The sequence below is a fragment of the Coregonus clupeaformis genome, unplaced genomic scaffold, assembly GCF_020615455.1.
Source record: "Coregonus clupeaformis isolate EN_2021a unplaced genomic scaffold, ASM2061545v1 scaf0708, whole genome shotgun sequence".
Lineage (NCBI taxonomy): Eukaryota > Metazoa > Chordata > Actinopteri > Salmoniformes > Salmonidae > Coregonus > Coregonus clupeaformis.
The window spans coordinates 115,611-131,165 of NW_025534163.1; the positions used below are offsets into that span (position 1 = coordinate 115,611).

At 45.6% G+C, this 15,555-nt stretch overlaps 1 protein-coding gene and 1 non-coding gene across 5 annotated transcripts in view; both read right to left on the minus strand.

The window, feature by feature from the left end:
* Positions 1–15,555, minus strand: part of LOC121545198 (partitioning defective 3 homolog B) — a 219,767-nt gene that overhangs the window by 101,908 nt on the left and 102,304 nt on the right. For all 4 annotated transcript variants that reach the window (XM_041855667.2, XM_041855666.2, XM_045216430.1 and 1 more), the window contains 5 exons: positions 13,611–13,796; positions 10,843–11,040; positions 5,100–5,268; positions 2,472–2,607; positions 219–337 (listed from right to left, as the gene is read on the minus strand). In XM_041855667.2, coding sequence (XP_041711601.2) covers positions 219–337; positions 2,472–2,607; positions 5,100–5,268; positions 10,843–11,040; positions 13,611–13,796 — 808 coding nt within the window. The remainder of the gene's footprint in view (positions 1–218; positions 338–2,471; positions 2,608–5,099; positions 5,269–10,842; positions 11,041–13,610; positions 13,797–15,555) is intronic.
* trnag-ucc lies at positions 1,312–1,392 on the minus strand. The gene has a single exon. It is a non-coding gene; the product is annotated as a tRNA-Gly (tRNA).

Genomic DNA, 15,555 nt, shown 5'->3' on the forward strand with positions numbered 1-15,555 from the left:
TCATTCAATTCAGTTTCAAATCATGAAATACAATATTGAATTTATGAATTACATGATTCAATTTGTGCATTACGAATAAAACAAGAAATATTCCAATTCAATATCTTAATACCAATTCAAAACTATGGAATTCAAATACAATTTCTGTTGGCACTGAAATCACTCCATATCGGACTGTGTGTGAGTGCATGCAACGCTGTGTGCATGTGTGTGCTCACCCAGGTCCATGCTCTTAGAGTTCCTTGTCCGAGGGTTGTCCGTCTGTCTGGGTTGCTGTGCTGTCTGTGTGTCTGGGTGAAGGGGACCCTCAGGAATATAGGGGGCCTTGTTCCACTCACTGAGAAAATAAAACACAGATTTATAATCAACACTACTGACGTTGTAGCCTGTACTTTTGTTCTGTCCTATTTTAATGTTTAACTCTATTTTATGTAAATATACTTTCAGTGCTTTTTATTTTCCAGCAGTGGTGGCAAGGGTAGGGGGAGGGGGGGATGGGGGGGGTGCATTGCTACTAGCGTTAGAGCAATAACATGCTAGCTGTTTCTCGCCAACGACTGTCCATTTAAAAGCGTGTCTTGGCAAAAATTAACATTTACATCATATTTTTTGCAGCAGTGGCAAGAATTATGCAGCAGTGAGCCACCTTAATGTATATAGGGGAAACATATTTCCAAGCATTCTTTAAAATGTTACACATGTGCCAATATATTAAATAATATTTTACATGTAATCAAGATATAACTTCAACCTGAGCTATGTAATAATTGTGTTGGACAGTGAAGCTGAAACTTTTAATTTGGCTCTATACTCCAGCATTTTGGATTTGAGGTCAAATGTTTTACAGTATACGAGGCGGAAGTACAGAATGTCATTTTTTATTTGAGGGTATTTTCATACAGATCTGTTTTCCCATTTATAATGAATGTACCTTATGTTCTTATCCCCCCCATTTGAAGGTGTCATAAGTATTTGGACAAATTCACCAATAACAAAGATCATACCTCCCCCCCCATTTTGGGATTATAATCTTTGTTCCTCTAACTTTCTCACTCAACATTATTCATAATTAATTCATGATTATCCATAATGATAGTGAACTAGCTTGGGAAAAACAAACATGGCTTTGGGTGACAACAAATGTGACTTTTGAGTGTGTTTACAACATTTGTTTTGTTCCCCAAGAAAAAAGATATACTGGTATAATGACAACTCTAAATATTTACATTTTACATTTTAGTCATTTAGCAGACGCTCTTATCCAGAGCGACTTACAGTTAGTGAGTGCATACATTGTTTTATTTTTCATACTGGCCCCCCGTGGGAATCGAACCCACAACCCTGGCGTTGGAAACGCCATGCTCTACCAACTGAGCTACATCCCTGACGGCCATTCCCTCCCCTACCCTGGACGACGCTGGGCCAATTGTGCGCCGCCCCATGGGTCTCCCGGTCGCGGCCGGCCACGACAGAGCCTGGATTCGAACCGGGATCTCTAGTGGCACAGCTAGCACTGCGATGCAGTGCCTTAGACCACTGCGCCACTCGGGAGTTATATGATCCCGTATATCACCGTTCAACAGCATAAGCTAAATACACTGACTATTCCAAACATTAGGAACACATTCCTAATATTGAGTTGCACCATGCCCTTTTGCACTCAGAACAGCCTCAATTCGTTGGGGAATGGACTCTTACAAGGTGTCAAAAGCGTTCCAAAGGAATGCTGGCCCACGTTGACTCCAATGTTGGCTGGCTGTCCTTTGGGTGGTGGATCATTCTTGATACACACGGGTAACTGTTGAGCATGAAAAACCCTGCAGCATTGCAGTTCTTGACACAAACCGGTGCGCCTGGCACCTACTACCATACTCCATTCAAAGGCACCTCTGAATGGCACACATACACAATCCATGCCTTAATTGTCTCAAGACTTAAAATTCCTTCTTTAACCGGTGTCCTCCCCTTCATCTACACTGAGCGAAGTGGATTTAACAAGTGACATCAATAAGGGAACATAGCTTTCACCTGGATTCACCTGGTCAGTCTGTCATGGAAAGCGCAGGTGTTCTTAATGTTTTGTATACTCAGTGTATAACCTAGTTGTGTCATGATCTAAGCTGAATCATAGATCACTGATTTGAAAAGACTGGACAGGTGAAAGCTACAGTACGTGGTGGAACCCTTGCATTCACCTATCTAATCATGGTCGTATTCACTAGGAACCAAACGGAAGCATATGGGCCAAAGCAGGGAGGGACTTACCTTGGACCTACCTTTGTCCAATAAGAAACCTTTGTTTTCGTTTTCCATTGCAGAAAGTTTTGCTACGGTGTGCACTAATGAATATGACCCATGTCTAATTTTAAAGGAACTTTATAAGGAATGCGTCCCAAATGGCAATCTATTCCCTATGTAGTGCACTACTTTTGACCTGGTCTGGAATTCAAACGGGGCCACAGTGTGATTACCTCCGGTGAGGGTGTGTTGTGTTTTGGAGTTTGGCGTTCATCTCCTCCACGGCGCCAGTCGAAGGTGGCGAGGGGAAATCCTCCTCCATCTCCTCCTCTTCTTTGTAATGGGCATGGCCACCACTAGTGGGAGGAGCTAGACGGGGAGAGGATAGGGACAAACAGCACAGACAGCCACACATCAATCAGAAATTCCACCAGTGACCAACGCCTTTTAATAGAGTAGGCTGGAGTGTTTCATGAACACTGATCTAAGGTCAGTTTTGAGTTTATCACCCTAAAGACTACGGTTAGGATTGAGGGTGGTTTCAGCTGAACCTAGATCAGTGCTGACAGGTCTCTTCTACTCTACTACCACTGTGTCAAGCACACATTACATCTCAGACACATGGATGAGGTCTATGCCATGTCAATGCAGGATCACACTTGCCAAAAGTGACAGTCCTGTTATAAGAGGAAAAATATATCTTCCTCTGGCTGGAGCTAAAGCAGTCATCACTTTTTATGAAGGGCCACTGAGACAGGAGGCATGGGATCTGTCCCAAATGGCACCCTATTTCCTATATAGTGCACTACTTCTGAGCCCTATGGGTGCCATTTGGTATACAGCCATCGCGTTAGAAGCTGTGCCAATGCTAGTTGTCTGTGAGACTGCCTGCCTAGGAGAGTGATGCAGTAGACCTACACACACTCAATCATCTGACGGAGCTAAACAGTATTGAGGGATGGATATTCAACTGAGTGCACGCACGCACATACACACACACAATGGAAATTAATGTAACTGATTCTCCTTGGATGATGGATCGATACTTCATGTAGCTTGGCAAGGTCAACTCTGTACGCATCACGAAACATGTACAGAACACACACACACACAAACACAGCACACAAACACCTGCCTAAGTCTGTTAGAGTAGGAGACAGACAAGCTACAGCGGCATGTAGGAATTGTGTCAAATTGAGCAGTACGTGAATATCAGTGGATAAAGCTAAGCCCATATAATGTTGTGAGCATTTCCACTAGGTACTACTACACATGACAATACCTCCTACACTGCCACAGCAAACAGTAACTACTGTATTTCTATGCCCAACCTTTATTTTTCTGTTTTATCTGAAAGCACTGGCTTTGAGTGGGCTTCCTGCAATCTCCGGGGGAGGTAAAAAAAAAAAGCCAAAGAATGAATGTAAAAGTTTGTAGTCCTCTCTTCTGCTGCTCGCACAATAGTCCGTATGCAAATCTGGCCCACTTAGAAGCCATTTCATCAGCATAACGATTCCAAGGTCAGAACTTTGCACATGAAAGCGAGGGAGATACGTACTGGGAAAAACACGGCTAATGAGTCCCCCCCTCGCCATAAATAGGTGCAGATGAAGTTAAGTATGAAAGTGAAGTGAAATGGAGTGCGTTGGAATAGGTGGGACATGGTACATTTGCAAACAGCAGGCATAATGTCTGTAGTATGTGGTTGGTCGTGAGGAGATGGGGTGGTTGAAAGTTATGATGATATATATATATACACACACTAAACCAAAATATAAACCCAACATGCAACAATTTCAAAGATTTTACTGAGTTACAGTTCACATAAGGAAATCACTCAATTGAAATAAATTCATTAGGCCCTTATCTATGGATTCCACACAACTGGGAATACAGATATGCATCTGTTGGTCACAGATGACTTTTAAAAAAAGTAGGGGCATGGATCAGAAAAACAGTCAGTATCTGGTGACCACCGCTTGCCTCATGCAGAGAGTCATCTCCTTCGCATAGAGTTGATCAGGCTGTTGATTGTGGCCTGTGGAATGTTGTCTCACTCCTCTTCAATGGCTGTGTGAAGTTGCTGGATATTGGCGGGAACTGGAACACGCTGCTGTACACGTCGATCCAGATCATCCCAAACATGCTCAATGTCTGGTGAGTATGCAGGCCATGGAAGAACTGGGACATTTACAGCTTCCAAGAATTGTGTACAGATCCTTGTGACATGGGCCTTGCATTATCATGCTGAAACATGAGGTAATGGTGGCGGATGAATGGCATGACAATGGGCCTCAGGATCTCGTCACGGTATCTCTGTGCATTCAAAATGAAATTGTGTTTGTTGTCCGTAGCTTATGCCTGCCGATACCATAAACCAACCGCCACTATGGGGCACTCTGTTCACAATGTTGACATCAGGAAACCGCTCACCCACACGACGCCATACATGTGGTCTGCGGTTGGGAGGCCGGTTGGAAATACACTCCTGCCAAATTCTTGATATGCCACACCTGTCAGGTGGATGGATTATTTTGGCAAAAGAAGAAATGCTCACTAACAGGGATACAAACAAATTTGAGCAAAAAATTAGAAAGAAATAAGCTTTTTGTGCATATGGAAAATATCTGGGATGTTTTATTTCAGCTCATGAAACATGGGACCAACACTTTACATGTTGCGTTTATATTTTTGTTCAGTGTATATAACTGCTTTGATAAAGTCGCTGTACACAGTTTTTGTTTCATGGCAAGCTTTCTTAACAGTGGAGTGTGTGTGTGTGCATCTTTGCGTGTGTGTGTGTGTGTGTATATGAGTGTGTCCATCTCTTCTCCAGTTCAGGCCCTACTGTGTCCTCTCACCTCTAAAGCTATAGTAGATGTTGTTCGGGACCATGGGCGGCTGGCTGGGCAGCTGTGGGCTGGGGCCGTTGCTGTGGCGGTGGGACTCCGGGGCTGTAGCTGGAGCCGGGGGTCCGGAAGGGCCGTCTGGGACCTGGTGGCTCTGGGGGCTAGCCACCTCCTGGCTCTCCTGTCACAGCCAGGGGGAGAGGAGAGGAGCAGAGGTCAATGCATTGCATTAGGGCCTAAAGTTTTCCCTGAGCACTTGACATGGAATGGCCCAGTTTTTCCTACATTAGATGGACACTGAAAGTGTTTTCAGGTGAGAGGTACATGTAAAATATGAGAAGGATGACACTGGACATAAAATCATTGAGTGAGAAAAATGTACATACGTGCTTCTTAATTGAACAGTTATTGGGACAATAAGTACATTGTATAGACACACATATGTTTTGTAGAAGTGTACTTGCAAATTGCAATCATACAATATCTTTGAGTATCAGAGTACTATATCTATAACTACCGTTATGGGAGACACAGTAGCCGCTTACCCGCTATCATTCTATTTCCGTTCGAACCAAAGTGGGCTAGCATCAGAGAAGCTTGAAAACCTAGACACTCAACATGCGAGTAAATAACAATGTGCCACTCTTCCATTGACTTCAGTCTGAATCTTCCTCATGCTCATGGGAGTCACAGGAAGTAATCAAATTGCTTGTTGAGTCTATCGATTTTCAAGCTTATCTGGCGGTAGCATGCACTGGCTCACATGGATATAGTATCAGTGTCTAAGCGGCGATTGTACAGTATCAACGCACTGTACACAAACTCTACCTAATGCACTGTACGAACTCTACCAATTTCATATTGAAATCATAACAGAAATCTTCCCATTGGCTTACATTGTGTTTGAGTGTGTTTCATCAGTAAGAGGACAATAGCTGCTGCACCACAGACTCGCTGTTTGGTTGAGGCTTGTAAATAGTGTAATTACGTTAATCCCTCATGCTGATGACAGGCGTGTTATCGGACAGCCTCCACCGCCACAGAGGAGCAGATGGAGACGCAGATAGAAGCTGCATCCCAAATGGCACCCTATGGGACCTGGTCAAAAGTAGTGCACTATGTAGGGAATAGGATGCCATTTGAGACGCAAACAGAGAGATAGAGAGAGCTGGTGGCAGAGTGAGATGTACTGTAGATAAAATAATCTCCTTTGAGAGCGATGTGTGGTTAGATGTACAGCTGTCACACACACACACACACACAGGCAGGCACACACACACACACACACGTGCATACAAATAAATGGATAGATGCAAAATCCCCCACACCCCGTCTCTCTGTAACTCTGTGGGTGTGTGGCTATGGGCTTTGCATCATTGTCACATTATACGTAATGAGCAGTAGTGGCGTAACGCGCTCACCGTCTCTATGTTATAACTCCTTTCATTATGCCATCATCCTCATATCAAAGGGGATTTTCATTGTGTGCGTTCGGTAGCACAGTGTGTGAGTTAGGCTTTGGGGGGTGTCCGTGGTGCTTTTGTTCCTGCGTGCAGTCACACACACATGTTCCCAATGGTATCATTAGTGGCAACCACGGCTCTTTACATGTATTACTGTCACACACATCTTAGTCTGTCAGAATGGCTCACACACACACGGTACCGTTCCATCCATCCACCCATCTGTCTCATCGGTCTTTGACAGCCAGGCAAAGCCATCAAAGCAGCCAGAGAGGAGCTCACATCTTAATCCACAGAACAAAAACAACCTGCTGGTCAACACAATGAGGCTATGGAAGAACGCCCCACCAAACACACACTGTTTCCCCCACCACCACCTCCTCTGAGTTGGGTAGGGTTAGAGAGAGAGGTGGGGGTCCTGGAGCTACCCTCAAGGCTTTGGTCTTTCATCACGGGGTCTCGTGGTTTGATAAGATTAGATGTGTGTGTGTGTGTGTGTGTGGATTGCTGAGTGAATATAGCCTACCGAGATATGTAGTGAGAACTGCACGGGCAGTTAACACATTTTCCTACAGGCTCTGAGGGAGCACACACACACACACACACACACACACACACACACACACGCAGTCAAGGTATTTTCCTGCCGGTTTGGAAGGGTGTGGGGTGGGGATATCGTGCACCAACACACACAATTTCCCTTGCCAATTTCCTAAGACCACACCACTGCCCTTTCCTCAGGCCTGACATCCAGAAGGGGTGTGGCCAAGGAGAGACAGACAGGAGGACACAAAAGGGGAGGGTCATTGGTCACACCCATTTAATCCCATAACCCCCTGCTGTATCATCTCATTCTCCACTCTGCCCCTCCATTCTACCCTCCCATCAGACATTAACACTGACCGTAACGGTTTCTTTTTTCACTTATAGATACCCTGTCACGGTTCACAATGGTTCTGAATGGCTGTTGTGATTACCCAAGATGCAGCTGTCCACTAGGGAACATCACAAACGTTTCACGTCTTTATTATCTGAGAATGAGTACAAATCAGTAACAAAGCCTTGTAAATAATTGGTAGTAGTGCAAAAAAACAACTAAGTATGGTAGTCTGTCTGCATATCATGTCTGCTTTGCTGTCATATTGCTATAGCAGTTTATATAATGCTTTTCCTTTTCTGACTGTGGAATTCTGAAGTGCATATATTTATAGAATGAGGATAGTGCAGTAAAATCTACTGTAGTAGAAAACTTGATCAACCCTAAGGGGAAATTGGTTTTCCACATTTCTTTGGCCTCTTAATTTGAGAGTGAATGAGCCACTCGACTGTTTGTTAGGGGTCAGTATGGGGGATAGGGACAATACCCAGCGAAGAGAGAGAAAGAATAAGCCCCAAGAAAGAAAGAGACTGAAAGATAACAATTCCAAAGAAAGATCGAGAGGTGTATACAGTGCATTTGGAAAGTATTCAGACACCTTGACTTTTTCCACATTTTGTTACGTTACAGCCTTATTCAAAAATTGATTCAATCTACAAACAATCATTTTTATACATTTTTGCAAATTTATAAAAAATAAAAAACAGAAATACCTTATTTACATAAGTATTCAGACCCTTGCTATGAGACAAAAACCAAGCCATGAGGTCGAAAGAACTGTCCGTAGAGCTCCGAGACAGGATTGTGTCGAGGAACAGATCTGGGAACGAATAACAAAACATTTCTGCATCATTGAATGTCCCCAAGAACACAGTGGCCTCCATCATTCTTAAATGGAAGAAGTTTGGAACCACCTAGACTCATTCCTACAGCTGGCCGCCTGGCCAAACTGAGCAATCAGGGGAGAAGGGCCTTGGTCAGGGAGGTGACCAAGAATCAGATGGTCACTCTGACAGAGCTCCAGTTCCTCTGTGGAGATGGGAGAACCTTCCAGAAGGACAGCCATCTCCGCAGCACTCCAACAAATCAGGCCTTTAGGTAGAGTGGCCAGACGGAAGCCACTCCTCAGTAAAAGGCAAATGACAGCCCGCTTGGAGTTTGCCAAAAGACACCTAAAGGACTCTCAGACCATGAGAACCAAGATTCTCTGGTCTGATGAAAAGATTGAACCCTTTGGCCTGAATGCTAAGCATCATGTCTGGAGGAAACCTGGCACCATCCCTACGGTGAAGCATGGTGATGGCAGCATCATGCTGTGGGACTGGGAGACTAGTCAGGATCAAGGGAAAGATGAACGGAGCAAAGTACAGAGAGATCCTTGATGAAAACCTGCTCCAGAGCGCTCAGTACTTCAGACTGGGGCAAAGGTTCACCTTCCAACAGGACAACGCAGGAGTGGCTTCGGGACAAGTCTCTGAATGTCCTTGAGTGGCCCAGCCAGAGCCCGGACTTGAACCCGATCAAACATCTCTGGAGAGACCTGAAAATAGATGTGCAGCGACGCTCCCCATCCAACCTGACAGAGCTTAAGAGGATCTGCAAAGAAGAATGGGAGAAACTCCCCAAATACAGGTGTGCCAAGCTTGTAGCGTCATACCCAAGAAGACTCGAGGCTGTAATCACTGCCAAAGGTGCTTCAAGAAAGTACTGAGTAAAGGGTCTGAATACTTATGTAAAGGTGATATATCCGTTTTTTTTGCTTTGTCATTATGGGGTATCGTGTGTAGATTGATGAGTGAAAAAAAACACTATTTAATCCATTTTAGAATAAGGCTGTAACGTAACAAAATGTGGAAAAATACTTTCTGAATACACTGTAAACATCAGGAAAAGAGAGGACGGGAGTACTAGCCAGTGGAAAGCAAGGAATCACCACACCACCACAGTGAAACAGACAGACAGCATGCAAGAGTAATGCTTTAGGAATACTTTATTCAACAAAGGACTTTTGTGAGATTAAAAACACAACATTGAGTGACAGGTCTGGTGATAAGTGAACAACACTAAAATAATGAAAGTAAATAAGTTAGTAAACACAAGGAACAGGATAGGTATAAAAAGCAGTTCGGGGATATTGGCAATATTCCCAGATTGTCAATAGCATTGCAGACAAAGATTAGAAGAGAGACAGTGAAACACCAGTTTTTGTGAGTTAAAACTATTGTCAGCTAAATTAGTGGTAACTTCTTAATAATGATAATTAATACGCAATTCAGTCATTATTTATAAGTAGTGCAGATACATTATTTTTCTCCTGAGTTTTAGTCACAGCGGGTTTGTGGTTAATAGTCATTGTCTGTATGAAGACGATCATTGTGGGAAGAGGGAATAGTTTTGGGCAGGGGAAAGAGTTCATGCTGCACACACTCTCACATAAATACACACTTATCAATAAATGCATACACACACACATACACACACATATATATAAATATACGCACAAACGTGTGTGTGTGTTCTCTCAGGGTCCTTCCGAGAGCCTGTGGTGGTGATGTCGCATCAGGTCCTGGTTGTGTGTGTAGTTGGATCGGGGAGTGTTTCTGTTTATGTCAAAGTGGTTGTGTGTTTTGTCATGTCTGTGTAGGTCACCGTACATTGCCCCTGTCAGCGCCCTTATGCTCTCTGCATATGCATGTGTGTTGCTGATGTGTATGTTGTCGGGTTTGTGACTACGTGTGTTGTCATGCGTTTGACTGTGTGTGTAACGGTTTGTGTGGCTGTGTATGTTGTCGGTTGTTTGGCTGCGTGGGTTGTTGTGTGTGCAGCTGTGTATGTTGTCGTGTGTGTGGCTGTGTGTGTGACTGTATATGTTGTCAGGTGTTTGGCTTCTTGTGTGAATGTATAGTTTGTCGGGTGTGTGGCTGCATATAGGTCTGTGTAAATTGTTAGGTGTGTGACTGCGCGTGTCCCTGTGTATGTTGTCAGGTGTGTGACTGCGTGTGCCTTCCTGCGTGTATCTGTGGACATGGCCGTCTAAGGACCTAGACCTGTCTGTGTTGCTCTGTACATTGCCTGTTGTGTGGCTGTGTGGCACATTGCCGAGTGTGTGTCTCTGTATGTTGTCATCCGTGTAGCTGTGTGTGTGCCTCTGTGTGTATACCTGTGCCCGGCCTTCAGAGTATCTGTGTGTGTTGCTCTGTACCTCGCTGTGTGCTGCGCCTTGCGTGTGTCCGTGTCTGTTACCGAGTGTTTGACTATGCAAGTTCCCTTGCATTGTGTACCTGTGTGTATCACTAAGTGTATAGCTTTGCGCTGACCCCTGCATATATCTGTGCCTGTATCGGAGACCCCTTGGGTCAGACGCTCGCCGGCGAAGTAGTGAACCGCGGTGCTCGTTGTCCCGTTCGTAGCGTACCTGGGCATTGGCAGTGGTGTTGTGGGCGGAGCCAGATGAGGCGGCGGGGCGGAGGAGCACCAATTGGATGGTGCCGCGGGCATTGCCCTCCCAGGACATGGAGTGGCGTAGGGTCTCCATGGCGGCGTGGTTGGAGCGGCCCAGCAGCGCCTCGCCGTTCACTGCAATCAGCTGGTCGTTGACCCGCAGGCGGCCGTCCTGGAGAGGGGAGTGGGTGGGAAATAGTAGAGGTGGGGGAGAGCAGTGAGAGAGAAAGAGAGGGGTAGGAACATTGATAGAGGGAGAGAAAGGAGAAGGAGAGCGAGACAAGGAGGTGGAGAGAGAGGGAGAGAGAATGTTAATGTAGCAGCTACTACAGACCAAGTCACACCTGTAGAAAAGAGAAAGAAAGAGAAAGCGAGAGAGAGAGTGAGAGAGAGACAGAGACCGACAGACAGACATACAGAGACATGGCCAGAGGTACTAAAGATTCCCCAGTGCCACCAGCCCCATCAAGCCATTAGTCACCACTGACCTCTGACCTCAGTCATTAAGCAGCCCCCGCCAGGCTCTGACCTCTCACACCGCCGAAAACCTTCTGATCCTATCAGATCACACACACACAATTCCGAAGACATGCAAGCAAGCACGCACACACACACCAAGTAACACGTACGGGCAAGCAGAAGCCCACACGCGCACACACACACAGAGAGAATCTTTTTCCTTGTGGGGACCGGCAAAATGTCCACACTTGTTTTCCTTGTTTTACTGTCCTTGTGAGGACTTTGCACAAGGAAGTCGTGCCCCCCCCCCTACACACACACACACACAAACAAACACACACACACACACTGTCAGAATTGGGTTAGGTCCCAGTTTCAGTGTGAGGCTGTGGCTTCTCCTCCCTTGGCTGCCTGTAGAGAGACTATGTGACAGCCAGAGAGAGAGACTCTGGGGACAGACCGAGCGTCTCAGCCCTCCCTGCACACGCTCATTAGCTAGCCTCTTTAGAGTTTTTAATTAGCATTCACACACACACAGCGCAGGGAGGGAGCCTGCGACACAGGCAACACACACAGACACACAAGCAGAGACACACACACACCTCAGCCCCCCACACCACACACACATGCACTTTCAATTTATGCTATAAATGTCTCATCAACTTTCTCTCGCTCCAAGTTTGTATTTTTTATCTCTCTCGGTCTCTCAATCTCCCTTCTTCCCTGTTTCTTGTTTTTGGAAAAGGGTTGGACTGAAACACTTTGAGAAGGCAACCAGAAGAGGAGATGGAAGATAGAGGGAGTGATGGTCAAGCTGTCATGGTCAAAACATATAGACTCAATGGGTTGCTAAAATGGGAAGAGGTCTGTCCATGATAGGGCGTTGCTCTGCCTTCTTGACATGTCAGTCGACCAGACAGGTCCTACAGGCCCTAGTTTAGTCGCACCTGGACTACTGCCCAGATGTGTGGTCATGTGCGGCAAAGAGGGACATAGGTAAATTGCAGTTGCTCCAGAACAAAGCAGCACGTATCGCATTTAGATGTACACGGAGGGCAAGTATCAGTAACATGCAGGTCAATCTCTCCTGGCTCAAAGTTGATGAGAGATAGACAGCATCAATATCGGTCTTTGTGCGAGGTATCGATGTGTTGAAGGTACCGAACTGTCTGTTCAAGCAGTTGGTACACAGTTCGGACACTCATCGGTACAACACAAGACATGCAACCAGAGTTCTCTTCACAGTCCCCAGGTCCAGAACAGAGGCTGGGAAAAAGAAAGTATTAAATAGAGCGATGACTACATGGAACTCTCTGCCACCCAAGGTAAGTCAAGCTAGCAATAAAACCAGATTTAAAAAACGTATAAAAGAACACCTTACTGGACAAAGGGGACTGTGAAGACACACAGCCATTTGATATATTATATAGTAATTTGGACTGTATTATGTATTAGACCTAGATATTGTGTGTATGTACTGAGATGTAGGCTATGTGTGATGTTTTAAATTGATGTAGTTCTGTCCTTGATTAATAATGTTCTGTACTATGTATTATGTCATGCTTCATGTGGACCGCAGAAAGAGTATAGCTGCTGCTTTTGCAGCAGCTAATGGGGATCCTAATAAATACCAAATACCTCTGAGAGAAGAGTTCATAAGTCCAGTTTGAGGCTTCCACCGAAGCTCTGATGTACTAGTATTGCTCAAGTACCTCATCGCCCTGTTCCCAGTGCAGGCCTTATCTACACAGGGACACAACACCTGCCCAGCTGCTTTCATCTGATCTAGCTAAAGAGATGGGAACCAGGGGAGTTCAGAGAGTATCTATCTACTCCAAGTGGCACTACAGAGATGGAGTGTGGCCTTCAGTCGAAGATTCTAGAAAGGGCCCCCACTCCGATCCACCCGGGGGGGTGGGGGGTCCCGCTTTGGCAAAAGTCTGAGCACACTGCCAGAGGGGCGAGGTTAATGGGGTCACCAGGGGTCAGAGGTCAGGGGAACTGAAACAGATGTGGGCAGGACTGCTGAGTGTTGGGGTTTTCAGAGTAAAGAGAAAAATAGATGGCACAGAGAGTGGAAGAAATAAGGAAAGAGACACAGTAGAAAGGGAACCAGGGTGGAGATAGAGACAGAAAGAGATAGAGAGCAGGCTGAGCGAGAATTGGAAAAAAGAAAAGACAGACAACAGAGAAAGGGAGATCGACCGAGAGAAAGGAAACAGTGAGATAGAAAAAAGACGGAAGCAAAACAGCTCATCAGATAGTTCATTCCTGCTTCTGTACCTTGTAGGCGGCTCCTCCGTGAATGATGGACTTGATGAAGATGCCCAGATCCTCGCCCTTCTCCCGGGACTTGTTGCCCTTGAGGCTGATGCCCAGGCCGGCCGAGCCCGTGTCGTTCAGGGGCACCTCGAACATCAGCTGCTCCCGCCCGTCCTCCAGCAACAGGGGGCTTGCCTCCTCCCCTTTCTGAAAGAGGGAGATTGAAGGATGAAGCGGAAGACAGAGAGAGAGATTGTTTTGATATTGAAACAAGCATAGTGCAGTCAATAAAAATACAATGCTGAGAGTGAAATAGACACACACAGAAAGAGAAACATATCGTCAATGTGAGAACTCATCAAATGAGGATGACGGGGAGAGAGAGAGCGGGAAAAGAGGATGAAAGAAAAAGGTGATAAGGGGTATGGGAGAGGTTGAGGGAGAAAGAGAAACAAAAACGAATGAAGAGGGATATTTGCATTATGGATCCAAGGTGGTGAAAAACAGGGGAGAGGGGAGGAAGAATAAAAAAGAGGGAGAGGAAGATGGGAAGCGAGAAGGAGCAGGTGGTGAGAAAGAGAGAACGAGGAAGGAGAGGGAGGCAGAGAGAGGTAATTCCATTTGAACATGAAAGGCACAGACAGAGCGAGTGCCATTTCAAAAGGAAACATAATAACCTTTTTATACATCCTTCTAGAGAGCGATGGAGGGAGGGCGACAGGGGGATCATTTAAAAGTAATAACCCATCCCTGGAGGTACCCACTCTCCCATTCACTCTCTCTCTCCTCCTCTCCCTCTTTTCTCTCTCCTCCTTCCTCCCACTCTTAACGTGAACAAAATGACCCGGTGGTACGGCGAGCGAGAATTGGCTACCAAATGAAAGAATAAAAGAAACAGAGAGAGAGAAGACAAAGAAATGGTGACAAAAGAAAAGAAAAATGTCTGTCATTATGACAGAGCGGTGAGAGAGAAAGTGGTGCTGGGGTTTTGTCACCAGGGAAACGGGCCTGTAAAGAGGTGCTTTGAGGCTCTTTCACATCGCCGGCCTATTTTCCTGTGAGGAGAGCAAACATGTTTATCTTTTTTTATCTCTCTGTGTGTACTGTATATGTTTACATTTGTTAACAATAATTGTGTGTGCTTTTTAAACTCAGCCCGCAACATGTTAGGCCAATCTAAGGGACACACAGAGTATGTCTGTGATTTTTTTTTCCACAGCTGCCTAATATAAAATCCAAAAGCTCATTGAGCTGCTTTCCGTCATACCTTATCTGTTATTGGAAGCAGATTTATTTTGAACCTCCCAGGTTGCCATACGGCCAGCGCTCTAACGACAGAGGCAGGAAAGAGCGGCTCAGTGTAGCTTTACTGGCTTCTCACTATAATCCCACTGGTGTTGGGTGACATGCACCCGAGTCCTGAGGAGGCCCTTGTTTAGCCAACAGAACACCCCCTCTGTTCTCCACCCCTGGATCCTCAGCAGGGGAAGACCTGACAGCCTAGCCCCCTCAACCCTCTCTTTTCCTGGGTAGAGCTCCTAGGCAAGTGGGCGGTCTAGTCTGGGGCCTCACTCTCATGGAGTTCCATCACCATCACCTAAAGCTATTGTGGAAGCTCCATTGTACACGGACTAGTAAAGATGGGAAGCGTTCATTCTGAATGTGGCTCCATTTATTCTTTATTCAACCGAGTCAGTGAAAAGACTGAGGCAAGGATCCAGCGATCCAGCTCAGACTAGACACTTTGACAGTTGATGTGACAGACAGGTCTCTTTGGGCCTCTATCCCTGACACACATCCATAAGGGAGAGGAGGAGAGGAGGAGAAGGGGAATCTAAAGAGATGTAACAGCTGCAGAATATTCCATTGTCAGTGTGACGGGATAGATATTCCAGCATTACTTTGTAATTTTTAATGAATGTATTTGGTTTGATCTGTTGATGCAAATACTTTTTGGGTCACTGTG